The 15,990-nt window shown below is 41.3% G+C and overlaps 1 protein-coding gene across 2 annotated transcripts; it reads left to right on the top strand.

The window, feature by feature from the left end:
* Positions 1 to 1,370: 1,370 nt before the first annotated feature.
* neurl1b (neuralized E3 ubiquitin protein ligase 1B) lies at positions 1,371 to 12,705 on the top strand. 2 transcript variants are annotated; one of them, XM_084943028.1, is made up of 6 exons: positions 1,371 to 1,669; positions 5,309 to 5,553; positions 5,647 to 5,980; positions 7,586 to 8,326; positions 11,306 to 11,431; positions 11,821 to 12,705. In XM_084943028.1, exons 1-6 carry the CDS (start codon positions 1,639 to 1,641, stop codon positions 12,066 to 12,068), a joined length of 1,725 nt encoding a protein of 574 aa, XP_084799154.1. In that variant the 5' UTR covers positions 1,371 to 1,638; the 3' UTR covers positions 12,069 to 12,705. The 2 variants fall into 2 exon arrangements, with proteins under 2 accessions (XP_084799154.1, XP_084799146.1); XM_084943020.1 differs by having other exon boundaries at positions 1,372 to 1,669; positions 5,306 to 5,553.
* Positions 12,706 to 15,990: the final 3,285 nt, after the last annotated feature.

Genomic DNA, 15,990 nt, shown 5'->3' on the forward strand with positions numbered 1-15,990 from the left:
CAAAAAACGATCCTAAAAAAGTACAGTTCTTTTTCTTTGGAGGAAAGTGAGCCTAGTAATCATGATGCTTTCATTAACACCCCGTAGTCTGCACTCACACAGTACATCAAGCATCAGGGGGAAGCAGCAACACTTGTTACTGTAGCTCTGTTGTGTTTACAGTTAAACTTGATTGCAGAACTCATTGCAGCCTCATATTCACTTCCTTTGTTAATCCCTTTGCTGTAGCAACTCTTTCTTTTGGAGGCAAGGGTGAGGGCAGGGGGAATTTCACTTCTGCTTCGCTTCACCCCCCACACCATTCACCAAGGCGCTTATAAGGAGCCACCATATCCTGCTAAAACAAACAGCATTGAGGAGCAAGAAACAAATGCTTTTGTCTTTGAGTTATATTTAGTTACAGTCTGCCTTCACCCAAACACCATCTCACACAAGGCTTGCTTGCCCTCAGATTGAGTTAGATCAAATATGACCATGTTGTCATCTACCAGAAACCAGCAGCACTTCTCCCCCCCCATCCCTTTGCAAATTGGATCATGTCAGCACAGTCAACCCGCACACACGAACCACCTAATTCTGCCATATGCTTTCCAATTAGTCACTGCCATGATGGTGACGTCTAGGAAGTATCATTTGCGAGCATAAATATTCATGCATTTCCATTTCTTCAAGACCAGATTCTGTTCATGATATTTGTCACATTGCTGCTGCTGCTGCTGCTGCTGCACCTCGGGCTTCTGTAATGCTCATGCTTTCCCAGCTCCCCCTTCACTGATGGTCTGATTCCTACAAGCCCTGCAGGCCATGGCTCCTCAGAGAGCAGTGCGGTCCAGAAGACAGGAAACAGCTTGAGAGAAGCACAGCAGTCAAGGCTGTGGGAGGACAGAGGATAGGGTGGGGAAAAAGGGGATTTCCTCATACAATGCTTGGACTTTTATCAAAAGTGTGGAATCCTTATCTGCCGTGCACTCTATGAGTGAGTGATAAAATCTGGGTCGCTCCCCCTGCCATTAGTGTGTATATTGCTTTAGGGTTGTGTGATTTACAGTTTTGCTATCTATCAATCTATCTGTTAACTTTATGTAGATTAATTCACCACCACCCCCTGCCACTACTACCACCACATCCGTTAAACAGCCATGATGGAGTCATTTTATCGTTGCCAAACTTTCCAGCATGCAGTTATTATATGCAAATATCTCAACAGACTCTCCTTTTGCATCTCTATCAAACATACTGTTTGTCTTAAAGGCTACACGCCCACGGGGCTTCATTATAGCAGTGATTAAATCACGATTAATTATTAAGAGGCTCTGAGATGTTTTTGAAGGGGGGGGGGGGGGGGGAATCTATGCTCGCTGTGTCTTTAAAGTCGTGCAGAGGGGAGCCCGTACTAAAGAAAGGAGGGGGCTGCCGTGCGCCAGTTGGAGGTATCTGCCTGTCGCAGCGCTAGCTGTTGACATTAAGAAGAGCGTGTCAGTGGTCCAGCGGGGAGGTACAGAGCGATCGGAAGGCACTGATACTAAAGACTGAAGCAGGTCCAGGCAAATACTCAGCAGACCCGTGATACATGGATGGACAGAGAAGCACTGCAATCGGGATTAAGTTGTCAGCCGGCGCGAGAAATTTCTGGATATAATGGGAAATTCAACACCTAAACCTTTGATAGGTGAGGCTCATTACTGATTTATCATTAACGAGGCTGGTAATGTTTACACAAGATAGGGTGTCTGTGCGGAACGGTTTGATACCCAGTGATACACATGGCTTGTCCTACTTGTGTTCGCTCTGCGTACAGACGCGCTTCCCATCACGGGGGCGCAGAGCGTGATTCCCAGGGAGCGAGTCCAAGCGAGCGCTCCAGCAGCAGCAGTCGCGTTTCTCCTCATAATCACTTTGAAGGCATCATTTACGAGGTTTATACGAAGGGATGTGGCCTCAAAATTTTGAGAGCATTAGCATCGAAAATAGTCAGAAAAGTGACTATTTAAGCTAATGCTGGGGATCTGATGCTTGGGCATTAATAAACTGTAGCTACATAAATAATATGGCAGTTATTTAGCTCATAAATAACTACAGAACATACAGTGACGAAGTGGGTAACCTGCCCTCAGTTATATTTCTGTTTGCAAATTAGTTGAACATACAACACTTTGCACATTAAATTGATTTAAATTTTAAGCGTTTTATTTATTTTTTTCATTTTTTAGTGTCATCATTGCTATGATAAACAAGGATTTAGCTTTTTTTCCCCTTTTTACTTCCCGTTTCCTTTTTTTCTCTTTATGTGTGGCTCTAACAGCAAATATCTGGCTGTTTATTTGCCTTAGATTCTAGTATGATTACAGACTAAAATCACCAAGGGCATGCACTATAAGGACACATCAAGAAGCAAAACAAGAAAAATCACCACAAACAGTAACTGAACAAATATGAAACTAGGCCACATTCTTAATATATGCAACTATATTTGCTGCTGATCGTTTCCAGTATCTCCGAGTATCAGAGGTGTTTTATGTAAAGTACAGTCTCAAGTGATTGCCAGTGATTTGCATGTGGGTTGATTGTCAGCCCCTAGTTTTTGAATAAAGCTGCTGTAATGAGCTCTCAGAATGCCTCCTTCTGAGCCACTTTATGGTGACACCTAGAGCACATTACTTGATAATCAGTTCCACATATCACTTTGATTTAATGTCTGTCACCCTCTCACGCCCCCAACAGACCCACTCACTGGCTAAACGATGTGGTTGCTGCCAGAGCAGCTGAAGTGGGGTTTGGCCTGAGAATGTTTAGTCATAGAAAAACAGGAGCAGCCTGGATCCTATTAATGTTTTAATCAAATATCTGCATTTATGCAATCCATATCACAGAGTATATCTTCTCAGTTATTTTGTTGGCTTTAGAGGTGATTACCAGGAAATTCCCTTAAAATCCACATTGTTTTGCTCACTGAATCATTTACAATGTGATGAACACATACATCTGAGACATATGAGTGACTAAAGAGCCCGATCATCTCGTGGCCAAAGATAACTCTGACGAATACACATAATCAGATTTACTATCAAAAAGCTCTCTTTGGCACGGCAGTTTGTCTTGTGAAGTCTTATGATTGCATTTATTTGCGCTTTTTTCTATTCATCAAGAGCAAGACAACGTTCCCATGCCCCAACTCTTCTCTAAAGCCAACTGATTCATGTACGGTAGCAGATACTGAATATGCTGTATGCAAGGAATTTGTCTGACGGCAATAACCTCCACCACCACATTAGCTGAACTAAAAAAAACAAAACAATTTCTGATCAGCTGCCTGGACTTTGTTCACTGTAAAATGGCTCCAGCTCAGATTAGATAGCACAGATTTCTGATTTTGAATCTTAATTTAAGCTTCTTTCCAGAAAGCTGCAGATGACTTAGAAATGAGTGACAGATTGAAGGAATAACCAGTGGACAGAATCAGCCAGAACAGGAAAGTGGACAGCATTTTTTAATGCGCTCGTCCAAAAGGTCCTATAGCTGTTCTCTTGGGTTTATTTCTGGCAGCTATGAAGGCCATAGAATACCTCGCAGTGACCCATTGTGCCTGTCTTCTAGAGGGACTGATGAACATTTTTTAAATATATTCCCCCACATGGTGTCGTGATTAGGACAGTGGACTGCGTTGTTTAACATCCTGGTCCAAAAGGTCTTACAGCCGCTGAGTTGGGTTGAAATCTGGCGGCTATGAAGGCCATAGAATACCATGCACTGATCCAATGGATCAAAGCTATGACCTCATTCTAACACTAGGAAAGTAGTTTTGGTGTGGATTGTTTCAGATGGTAGGAATGAACAACTAGAGTGAATGCTCAGCAGAGGATTCGCTTGTTAAAAGATGTTTCAAAGATGACTCTGCCAAATGGTGGCAGGTTTACTAAATGGCATACTGACATTTTGAAAGATCACTGGGGACTTATTTTTCAGAAATAAGTCCCCAGTGATCTCTGTGGTGCCAATGTAATGTGTATTCATGAGAGAGAGAAACCAGCTAGGGCTAACACAGACCTTGCTGTGAGCTGTCCCTTGCTGCATGACCTGTTGTGCTATGCCTTTCATCTAATAATGGCAAACAAGTGTCTATATCAGGCTTGGTCCTTTAACTGCAGACTCCCACTATGTCACTCTGTCAGCAAGGCAGATGAGCTGAAGGCCTTTAGGCTAAGCCCCAACATAGTCTGGCCAACTCCATTTGACCAAAGTATATTTTACTCTTTCAAAAGCTAAATTCCTAGAGTGGAAAGGGAAGGGGCACCAGCACATCATTTGAGATGTTACAGATGTTCTTGCTGCTGCTTCATAGTTTAGAATATAATCAGTGATAATGTCTAATTTAGGAAATGTACTGTGGAACATTTCACTGAGTTATTGTCTTTTTCACTGTGAATTTTAAACAAATGTAATCACTCTGCGGCCCCGGTGGAGTGTAGAAACCCAGCATCCCTTTGAAAATTGAATCTGAGCTAATCTATACCTTAAACAATAATCTAAAGCTTTAATGCCATTTAATAGTTAACCCAAGCGCCCCCCAGCTCTCTCTTAAGCTACTTTATGGTTTGTCCTGTTTGATTCCTGAACATTGTTAATTTGTTTTGCTCATAAAGAAATTCCTTTCCCCAGAAGGGCATTGACTTCTATGAAGATGAGATCAAAGATTAAGCTTTTTTTATTTGGGTATTTCTATACTGACTAGGCACTGTGTGATTCATCCACCACTTCTGAAGATAACTGTGGAAGAATCAAAGGCGCTATTCAGGGATTTTAGGCCACAGATGTGTGTACCTCATAAATAGGAGGAAATCTTAAAATGATTTTTATTATTCTCTCTCTCTTCCTCTCTCTCTAATATATGTGTGTGCATATACACACACACACACACACACACGTATCTATCTATACATATCTATATATAGATACGTGTGTGTGTGTTTATGTTACTTTTAGCCAAGCCCACTACTTTTTATGTTTCCCGGTGTTGCGTGGACATGGTTTTGACTAAATTTACAGTATTTCATTTTGAGATATAAATACCCCTTACGGATGTGGTTAGATGACTGATTTGGGACAGTTTGCCTTTTTATACTGTAAATATGAACTACATGCTAAAAGAAACTCCTTGTTGGGAAGAGCAGAGAGTTTTTAAAAACTTATTATGGGGAATAAAGTATGCAACTTTGGGCTTACCTCTGACCTCTAAACCAGCTATATACATATAATTAGCAGGCTCTTTATTGCCTTTCTTCTCTATTGTACCTCTTTTCTCCACTAGTAGATACAACTCTGCAACCCCGCCCGGTGGCTACTCGGCAGTACTACACCCTGCCTAACAATGGGGCAGCTGTTGAGAGAAGAACATCTGCTCCCCCAGTCAGTATCAACATGGAGTCACCTCGCTTTCACCCACACGCTAAAGGCAAGAACATCAGGCTGGATGGGCAGCTTCGGCGTGCCACCCGTAAGAACAGTTTCTGCAACGGCATCACTTTCAGCCATCGGCCTGTGCACCTTTATGAAAAGGTTTGTTTACTTTCTTTAATTAGTTTTGAGACTTTTTAAGGAGGTATTAATTTAAAGAATCAAAGTAAAAGGTTGCTTCACTGTGTCATTCAGGTGCGTCTTCGCTTGACTGGTGTGCACACTGGATGGAGTGGAGCTTTACGTTTTGGTTTTACTAGCTTGGATCCCAGTGAATTAGCTGCTGCTGATATCCCCAAGTATGCTTGCCCAGACCTGGTGACTCGGCCCGGTTACTGGGCCAAGGCTCTGCCTGAAAGACTGGCCCTGAAGGACAACATTTTGGCTTTCTGGGCTGATCGCCATGGAAGAGTTTTCTATAGCATCAACGAAGGCGAGCCCATCCTCTTTCACTGTGGACTCAGCATCGGCTGTCCACTGTGGGCCATCATAGATATCTACGGCATCACTCAGGAGGTCACACTGCTTGGTAAGCTTATGTTTTTTGTTGGGACTGCAGCTGAGTGAGGCGAGCCGCGAACTTTTTGGAAAAGGATGAAAATAACTTTACTCAGCTTCATCAGTCAGCTAGAACGCTTTAACTGCAGTGACATATTTTTATGGTTTTAACATATTCACAGCAAATTCAAGCAGCTTCTTGGGAGTTCTACAAAGCCCTGCAGCACCACAGGATGAGTTTGTAGGAGTAGTCAGTTTGTAGTGAGTAGTCGGTTCAGCCTGAGCACTTCAAACCACTCTTCTTCTCCTCCTTTAACACTTTCTTACTATCAGTTTCCTGCACTTTATTACATTCTCCCTTGACTCTGCCATCATTTCCATCACCCTTTCCCCCGCGCTTCCCTCTCATATGTACTGGGTGTGTTTATCTTCAGTCTGACAGGAGCTCTGGCCTTGTTTGGTCAAGTCGGCAGATCCCAGGAGCTTTGGTAAGGGGCCAGTGTGCTCAACTGTTCCTGCATCACTAGAAATAGTAATAAAGGAATGCATCATAAGTCAAAGGAGGACTACTAGCGGCAGACTTGTTTATATCAGTCTCTAAAACAGACAATTTCAGCTGTGCTGTGGATTCTCTGCATGGACTGCGGCCGTTTAGAGAGCACATGATGGTAAAGAAAGGAAATGAAATAGGGAGGCAAATAAAATATTGAATGACACACGAGCTCAGGACCAACAGAGCTTATTTGTTCTGAGAGGGAAGGTTTATTTAACGGCACAACAAACATCATAACAAGAGCGGCGTATGAAGGGCTCTAAGCACAGATGCTTAGTCTAGCTCTCTTTGGAGTGTCCGTCAAGAGGATTTATCAGAAAGGAAGTCAGCAAACTGTTGTTGCTTACTGTGTGAAAGTCATGTTTGATTTCTTATTTCAAAGCTGCTTGCTGTCAGCAACGGTAAGAATAAGCATTAAATACCACCACGGATAGACAGAAGTGTTTTTGCAGAAATGTCATATATGCCAACACGTCTTTTTTTCCTCTGTCTTTTTTTACCACAATGCTCAAGGCGAGAATTGCTTTGCACTGCTAAAAAATACAGGAAATCATCAAAAACCTTAATGTACTACTTTTCATAGTTGTTAATTAATGAGCAATGTGTCTGAAACAGGTCCATTTATTTGTTATTATTTTTTGTTTGTTCTCTTTATAGCTAAAATACCAATTATTGCATGATTTCAAAATCTTAAATCTAATTATTTTCTGTTGTTTTATTTTGAAGCATATATTGCTTGAAAGAAAACAACTGAAAAAGTCAAACTTGTATTAAGAGCCTTGTTACCATTGTTTTCCTATAAGAATTCCCACAGTATGTGATAATCAGATCAATTATTGGGTGCTTACCTCACCAAAAACAACAACCAAAAAAGCACATTGCAAAGACATCAAAGTGTCTGCAGCAACACAAATAGGATCCCAGGGCTTACTGCTTTCATGTCATAGTTTTACTATGAAAAGGCATTCCTAGAACAAAGAGAAAAGGAACACCAAGAAAGGAAGTGACCTGAGCTTATCTGGGAAGGATCATGTAATTCTATGTCCAAGTCACGTACTTGCTTTTCCATATTTTCCACCACAGACAGCACGTTTGCTGAGAGTGTGGGATCCAGCTGCCTGAGTGCGGCCCGTCTGAGTGCCTATCTCCCCCAGAGTAGCCACGATTCAGCCAATTACAGCAACAATCAGTTGGAAAACAACCAGGCGGCTGCTGCCAAGATGGCCAACCTCCAGCTCAATAACTACACTCAGCTCATCCCCTGCTGCTCCTCCACCTCTTCCTCCTCCACATCATCCTCATCTGCTTCCACTGGATTCATTGTCCCAAGGGTGGTCCGGGGTCTCTCTTCTCCTCTGGACAATGATTTGCACTTTCACCTCATCCGTGGCTCTGATGTAATACTCTCTGCAGACCGTTCAGCTGCTTGCATTCATTTTCTGGACAGCAGTCGGACTCTGGTGTTCACTGACCGGCCCTTTCACGTGGGTGAGACTTTGTACGTGGAGGTTGGCCACCTGGGCCTGCCATACTTTGGGGCGTTGTCATTTGGTTTAACATCCTGCGACCCAGCTAATCTACATGCTGGGGACCTGCCAGCAGACCCTGAAGTTCTTCTGGACCGCAAAGAGTATTGGGTGGTGCACCGGGTCTTCCCGATGCCTTGCTCTGGAGACGTGCTCAGCTTCAGTCTGCTGCCCAGTGGAGAGGTGCACCACGGGGTGAACGGAGTGGGACGTGGCAGGCTGATCTGTGTGGACTCCTCTCAGGTCCTGTGGGCCTTTTTCACCCTGCATGGGGCTGTTAACAGACTCAGGATACTTGGTACGTGTATTTAAAGCAGCACACAGTCAATATCAAGAATCAAACCCCGATATTTATTATTCCTTTTTCACTGTAATTCCCAATGTCCTTGAATTTTATTAAGGTAATTAATCCAATTAGATCAGAAGGAAAACCAGAAAGAAAAACAAAAAGTACTAAATAAAAAAGTTACAGGTCTTAGGTAATATCACTGCATTACATAAAACAGATTGCAGTGTTTCGTAATGTGCCTCAATTGATGTCACTTGAGTCAGTGTCATTCAAGGCTAAGGGCTACTAGCATGAAGATGAAATAAATATCTAAGGGTAAGGAGTTTGAAAGAAGTTGCCAGACCTCTGTAGCTTACTCCTCATCCCTTTGAGGCTGCCAGTTTCAGACTACATTACCATAGACTGTAGGGACTTGCCCACCACAACTTCACCAGTTTGTTTGCCAGCATGCATTTGCAGCCCTGACTTTAGCAGTACCCAGGGTTAGATGAAATAAATTATTTTAAGTTAGAAGTTATCAGCTAATATTAGCAAGCTTGGTGAGCAAGGTATACCCATATGTCTATGGATCTTAACAACAGTCACCTTAAGGCACTATTGTAAGGTAAAGACCCTACAATATTAGAGACAGAATTCTAATAATCAGTCGGCTGTTGGCAACAGTGGGAAGGAAAAAACTCTCTTTTAACAGGAAGAACCAAGCTTAGGGAGTGGCAGCTATCTGCCATGCCTCGTTGGGGTTGAGTTGAAAGAAAAAAAAGACAGCATAGGGAGACAGGACTAAAAACACACTTTGGAGAGAGAAGACAAGATTTAATGACATACAGCACTGGTGTATAAACACATGGGGAGTGGAGGAGAATAGCTCCAACATCCTGAGCTTATAGCAGCATAACTAAGGGATGATTCAGAGTCACCTGATTCAGCCCAAACTCAAAGCTTTATTATAAACGAAAGTTTTAAGCCTAATCTTAAAACTAAACAGGGTGCCTGTTGCCTGAATCCAAACTAGGAGCTGGTACCACAGGACAGGGGCCTGATAGCTGAAAATGCTGCCTCTTATTCTACTTTTAGAAGCTCTAGGAACCATAAATAAGCCTTCCCTCTGAGGGGAACTGCTCTATTAGGATAAAATGGTATCATGAGGTCTTCAACATATGATGAGGCCTGATTTTTAAAAGTTTTGTATGTAAGGAGATGAGTTTTAACTTCAATTCTCAGTTTAACTTGAAGCAAGCGAAGAGAAACCAATATCGGAGAAATATGATCTCTCTTTCTCGTCCCTGTTAGTACTCTTGCTGCAGTATTCTTATCAACTGAAGGTTTTTCAGTGAACTTTCAAAACAGTCAGATTGTAATGAAATATAACAATTCAGCCTAGAAGTAATGAGTGCAAGAATTAGGTTTTTCAGCATCACTCTAAGAGACGGTGTTTCTAATTTTAGAGATATTGTGCATATGAATGAAAGCAGTCATACATATTTGTTTAATGCGCACGCAGAAGGACAAAGATAGACTCAATTTTGTCTGAATCTAGGAGAAGAAAATTACATGACATCCAGTCCTTTACGTATTTAAAATGCGCCTGTTGATTAACTAATTTATTTGATTTGTCATCTGACGTCACACATAAATAAAACCAGGTATCGTCTATTAAGCAAAGAAAATATATGCCATATATTCTAATAATATTGCCTCAAGGAAGCACTCACAACATAAAAAGTAGTGGTCCCAGCGCACAACCCTGTGGAACTCCATAATTAATTTTTAAGTCTTGTTCACATGCACAAATAACTCCACAGCTGGGCATATTGTCAGTGAGGAATTTGCATTAAAACTGTGTCACAAAACATCAACAGCAACTCCAAAAAATGGTTAAGGACTCCATTTACAAGTGCAGTGTAGCAGATAGCCACCTGCTAAGCTTGTCAGTTTTATATTAGCTGCTACTAGCAAAAGACACATCTATTGTAATCAAAGACAAAAAGACTCTTTGGTACACTCTAGCTTTGATTTAGTTTACCTAACAATTTTTGGTCTGATTCTTTTATAAACTTGTTTACATTATGTAAAAAACTGCATTAAAGAGAAGGCACAAAAATAATTGAGATATCATGTGATCAAAATTCCTCTTGTTCAGTCATGACTGAGAAGTTGCCTGTTGTTTTCCCACTCAGCAAATAGGTTACGCCTGGGCATGTGTCATTTCCCGTGTTTTGTTTTTTTGTAAGCGTATTCATTTGGCCTGAGTGGATTTCCAGCTAATCCCCCAACGGCATGCCCTTACTTGTTTCACTGACTCTCAATGTTTAAAGTTTAAAAAGGAAACAACTTTTAAAGTCACGTGTCTCTTGAAACAAGCAGACTAATGAACAAATCCATGCAGAGAGGGAAGTGAATCTAAGTCTATAGTTCCTGCCCTATAATCTCCAAACACAATGAGTGTGGGATACCTTCTTCTGTGCACAGTGATACTGTCTGTGGCATGCAGTTCTGTATATGTGGAGACAAGCTTATGTAATGTACAGAACAAGAGTGGCATCAATCTTCATATTCATCTCTTTGACACAAAACAAATGAGCATATTTCCGTAAAATGTTTTGCTTTAGTACTAAAATAATGAAAGTCTATTCTAGCCCCTACAATTCATTTTTTCCCAGGCTGAAGGAATTTGAAGGCATTTGAATAGTTTACGTCTATGTGAGCTTGTTCAGCCTTGAGCTGTGACCTCTCTTTCCTAGTCTCATTTTTAACGGTTTCTGATCCCCTGATTTTCTCCTAAAAGAAAAAGAAAAATCAGTCCACGAAGGACACGTGCATATCTAATCTGACTGGTTAGACATGGTCAGAATAAATCCTAAATCTCTAGTGTTACTGTCAAACATTTCAAGGGCACATTGCCCCAGAACATACCAGCTACACAGCTCACCTTTAAAAGCCACTACATTATATGGAGTTTGTTCATGTGTATTTATATTTGCGACACAGGAACACTGCAGTCCAGTCCTCCTTCTACATCCCCCACCACTTCACAGAGCAGCAGCCCAGATGACAGTGACTCAGACCTGGCATTCAGTGTCAACAGATCCTCCTCTGCCTCTGAATGCTCTCTGGGTAAGTTGCCAAATGTTGACAACATACCCAAGGCTACAATGTATATAGAAACCCTCTCAAGATCACTGTAATATGGGTTTGTGTGGGTTCTTGTATTATGTATAACCAACAATCAGTTGATTAAGCCCCAGTAAACTCTGCTGCTGTATTAAGCATTGATAATTTAGCAAATATTTAGGTCTCAGATTAAGATTGGCTCATAAATTAAATAGGCATGTAAAAGTAGACATAAAACTAACTCATTCACAAATGTATAAAAGCAGTAGTAGTGCTGATCTGAACCTGGACTTTTCTTCCTATAACAACATGACCAAAAGGTATCTGTCTGCATGCACCCATGTCTGCTCTTTTTTAAAATACCCACATATGTTTTCTTGCTTTTTCTCCAGTGACTGCTCCCAGCTCGCCTCTCAGTCCTCCCACCTCTCCGGCTCTCACTGCCTCAGAACTGCCCTCTGCAGGAAAAAACGGAGAATGCACCGTTTGTTTTGACCAAGAGGTCGACACAGTTATCTACACCTGCGGACACATGTGCCTGTGCAATGACTGCGGGCTCAAGTTGAAAAGACAGATTAATGCCTGCTGTCCGATATGCCGGAGGCCCATCAAAGATGTTATCAAAACATATCGGCCGTGATGGCTCAAAAGTTCAAACAGGTGAGGTGACTTCCGCTGTGGGATACCACCTGTTGCTCCTTCTCAGGCTTTGCTGTACATGTGTACATGGATCTTGATCCCAACTGGAGATTAGCCACACTAGGACATAACTGTGCCTATCAGATTTTATATCATGAGACAGACTGAACTGTGTTGAGGCTCATTTTTAATACAGAGTATCCATACATGAGCACCTGGGTTCTGGCTATGAAAGAAGAGATGAAACCCGTGCTCCCGTTTTGTATTTCCCATGTGATGTCACATCTATTCGTTGAGCAGAAAAAGCCTCTCCTGAATATCTCGTTTGTCATCGTCATCGTCCTAGAATTATGTGTGCTTTAGCAGAATATGCGGACCATCGTCTATGACTTCTAGTGCCTTAGATTTTTGTCACATAATGCGTCCAAGTAATTATACTAACAATCCTAGCCATATTTCCAATGTACAGTACTAAAAGTTTGTGGTGGGAAAGGGCACAGAATTTATGCAATAAAAGTAGTAGGTAGAAAGAAGGTTCTAGTAGTATATATGAGTGTGTTGGAATGGAATGTTTGAAAAGTGTAATAGAAAGGACCCGGCTTTGCACAACGTGAGATTAATAAAATGATTTAAGTGTGTTTAAGTGTGTCGCCTTTCTTATTAACACTTATACAGAACTTTAAAAAGCACCCATGATCTGATGAGGTTGTGTAATCAGAGTTCAGTTTGTAGAAATGTAGTTTTATATAACATTACATTATACTTTTTATTGTTTAATATTGCAGAAATGTTTATAGTATATAGAAATTTTTATGATTTTAAAAATTGTAGTACAAAAGGTCTTGAGGTTTTGCTAGGAAAATGGGAAGTAGGTGCAGTCATTTATTGACTATAAATCTATTGATTTAAACATGCATGGCAACACAGTACAGAAGGCAAAAACAGAGCTTGTACAGTTCTAACAGGCTTGAAAGTTATTATTTGGTGTGACAACCTTTATTCTTTAACCCAGTCTAAACTCTTAGACAAGCTTTCTTGTAATTTTCTTGTAGTCTTCATTCCATCAGACCTGTTGCCACCGATATCAGTCCAGTTCTTATAAACTTGGCATACCTCACCCTTTTCTCCCTGTTTCTCTTCCTTATGAATGGTTTCTTGACAGCCACCCTTCCACTGTGACCATTTCTGATGAGGCTTCAGTGAACAGTAGATGGATTACTTGGATGGGTCAGCTGGATCTCGCAGGTCCAGCAAATCCAGGCCTTTGCTGGATTTTGCCGTTTTCTTAAAGTCATGACTTTCAGATACTGTTCATCTGCGTAGTTTTTATGTCTGTCACTTCTACTTGTACAGTTTCCTCCAAGTTTTTTTTAATGACACACTGGACACAATGCAGAGATTTGGGAACCACCTTGTTGGTGTAAAAGTACAGTTTGTACTGTCTTTGGCAGTTTCTGTACCTTCAACTAAAAAAATTGGAACAAACTGTGTTTTTTGCGACAGACTGTTAACAACAAAGTGCCTGTAGAGCTATCTATCTATCCTATCCCACCTAGGGTACACCCTGAACAGATCGCTAGGGCCAACCATTCACACTTATTAGCAATTTAGAATTAATCTAACCCCGCTCACCGCATGTCTTGGGAGGAAGCCAGAATACCCGGAGAGAACCCACGTAAACACAAAAGCATGCACACTCCACACAGAGGGCCCAGGCCAGATGGTGGATTTGAACCCAGGACATTCTTGCTATGAAGCAATAGTGCTAACCACTGCTGTACCGTGCTGCCAAAGGCCAACTGATATTATTTAAAATTGGTTCTTTGAGTGACACAACACTGGTTCATCCATTGAATTTATTGCATTTTTTTTCATGACAGATCCACAGGTCAGTATGTGGTGCCTTAAGAAACCAAACCAAACATTCATCTGAAATGGTCAGGTACAAGGACTGGACAGAAAACGAGCGAAAAAAGAACCAAAGAAAAACTTTGAAAAACTTCAGAAAGCCTGGAGAACAGCACATGTGTAATGAGGCTTCATTCTTTTTCCCCTTCTGAGTCAAACCAAAATACATGCTGTGGTTATACTGTGGACATGACATCAGTGAGATGCTAATTACTCTCCAGCTCTGTCATGGGTATATAAATATGAACCTTGTTGGTAAGTGGTTAGCCAGAAGCTCATAGTTTAAAAATCACAAGTTTATGGGTTTATGGTTGTGGGTTTGTTTTGGAGTGGCTGAAAATCAAATGCTGTAAGTTGGGCCAAATGTTCATGATTTTCTCAGAAGTTGCCAGAGAATGTAGTTACAGTCAAGCAGCTAACAAATATAAGCTAATGTTGCTGCAACTATATGTTAACCAGTGATCAAACCAGACAGAGAAGCTATGGTTAGGGTATATTCAAAGTATAAAGGCATTTTAGAATACACAAAATATCTACATTTACAGAGAAGAATAGATAGATAGATAGATAGATAGATAGATTATATGAAACAAGATATATTGAAATAACAATAACTCTAAATATATTTATATATTAGATTCCTCAAAGTAGCCACCCTTTGCTTTGTTGACAGTGCTGGAAACCCTCGGCCTTCTCTCAATGAGCTTCATTATGTAGTTACCTGAAATGGTTTTCACTTCACAGGTGTGCCTGGTCAGGGTTCATTTGTGGAATTTCTTGCCTCCTTAATGGGGTTGGGACCATCAGCTGTGTTGTGCAGAAGTCAGGTTGGTACACAGCTCACAGCCCTATTTGACAACTGTTAGAATTCATATTATGGCAAGAACCAATCAGCTAAGTAAAGAGAAACAACAGTCCATCATTACTTTAAGAACTGAAGGTTGGTCAGCCTGGAAAATTGCTAAAACTTTGACCCACAAGTGCAGTCGAAAAAACCATCAAGAGCTATGCTGAAATGCGCTCACATGAGGACGGCCCAGGAAAGGAAGCCCAAAACACTCTTTTGTTTTGTTTTTGTAGCCATTTCTCCTGTTGCTGGGTTTTAAAAAGTGAGGGTTTTTAATTTTTGTGAACAAGACCTTCTCGTGACTCATCGAGTGATGCTACTGATCAGCCAATCGGTGGCATGCAGTCTGATGATGTCACACTTTAGTACCTGCCCATATCACTTAGAACCGAGCAGCGGTGAGCAGGTACTAAAAAACTTTCTTGGTACTAGTAGGGTGACTAACCGTCCTCTTTTTTTGCACTTGTTGACTTGTAAAAGCCTATATGACATTTTTTATTTCACCATTCATTAACCGCACAGAGAAGGCATCGTTTAAATATGTAAAAGTTTTCTTTAAACAAACAGTTAAAGTTCTTCATGACTGGGCCAAGTGTCCTCTTTTTTGGAAATCAAATATGGTCACCCTAAGTTCTAGGTACTATGACCTAATGGAAAACCCTAAAAATTGTGGTGAATGGAGCCAAGTCGACCTGAGTCGGTACTAATGGAAAAGGGGCTAAGGAGTCACCTCTACTGCTAAGGATTAATTCATCACCAACCTCAGAAATCGCAAGTTAACAGCACCTCAGATTAGAGCCCAGATAAATGTCACACAGAGTTCCAGTAGCAGACACATCTCTACATCAACTGTTCAGAGGAGGCTTCACGAACCAGGCCTTTATGGTCAAATAGCTGCTAAGAAACCACTACTAAGGAAAAGCAACAAGCAGAAGAGATTTGTTTGGGCCAAGAAACACAAGGAATGGATATTAAACCAGTGGAAATCTGAGCTTTGGTCTGATGAACCCAGATTTGAGATCTTTGGTTCCTCCTGGTGTATCTTTGTGTGACGCAGAAAAGGTGAACGGATGGTCTCTACATGCATGGTTCCCACTGTGAAGCATGGAGGAGGAGGTGTAAGGGTGTGGCCATCCCATCTGGTTTGCATATACTTGGACCATCATTT

The sequence above is a fragment of the Perissodus microlepis genome, chromosome 2 (assembly GCF_051167445.1).
Source record: "Perissodus microlepis isolate ML-2025 ecotype Zambia chromosome 2, ASM5116744v1, whole genome shotgun sequence".
Taxonomy (NCBI): Eukaryota; Metazoa; Chordata; class Actinopteri; order Cichliformes; family Cichlidae; genus Perissodus; species Perissodus microlepis.

What these genes read in the sequence shown, in the direction of transcription:
- neurl1b (XM_084943020.1), top strand. Translation starts at nt 1,639, where the DNA reads ATGGGAAATTCAACACCTAAACCTTTGATAG. An exon ending in TCAGGAGGTCACACTGCTTG is followed by an intron (nt 5,981 to 7,585) that starts GTAAGCTTATGT and finishes TTTCCACCACAG; the next exon opens with ACAGCACGTTTGCTGAGAGT. An exon ending in TAACAGACTCAGGATACTTG is followed by an intron (nt 8,327 to 11,305) that starts GTACGTGTATTT and finishes TTTGCGACACAG; the next exon opens with GAACACTGCAGTCCAGTCCT.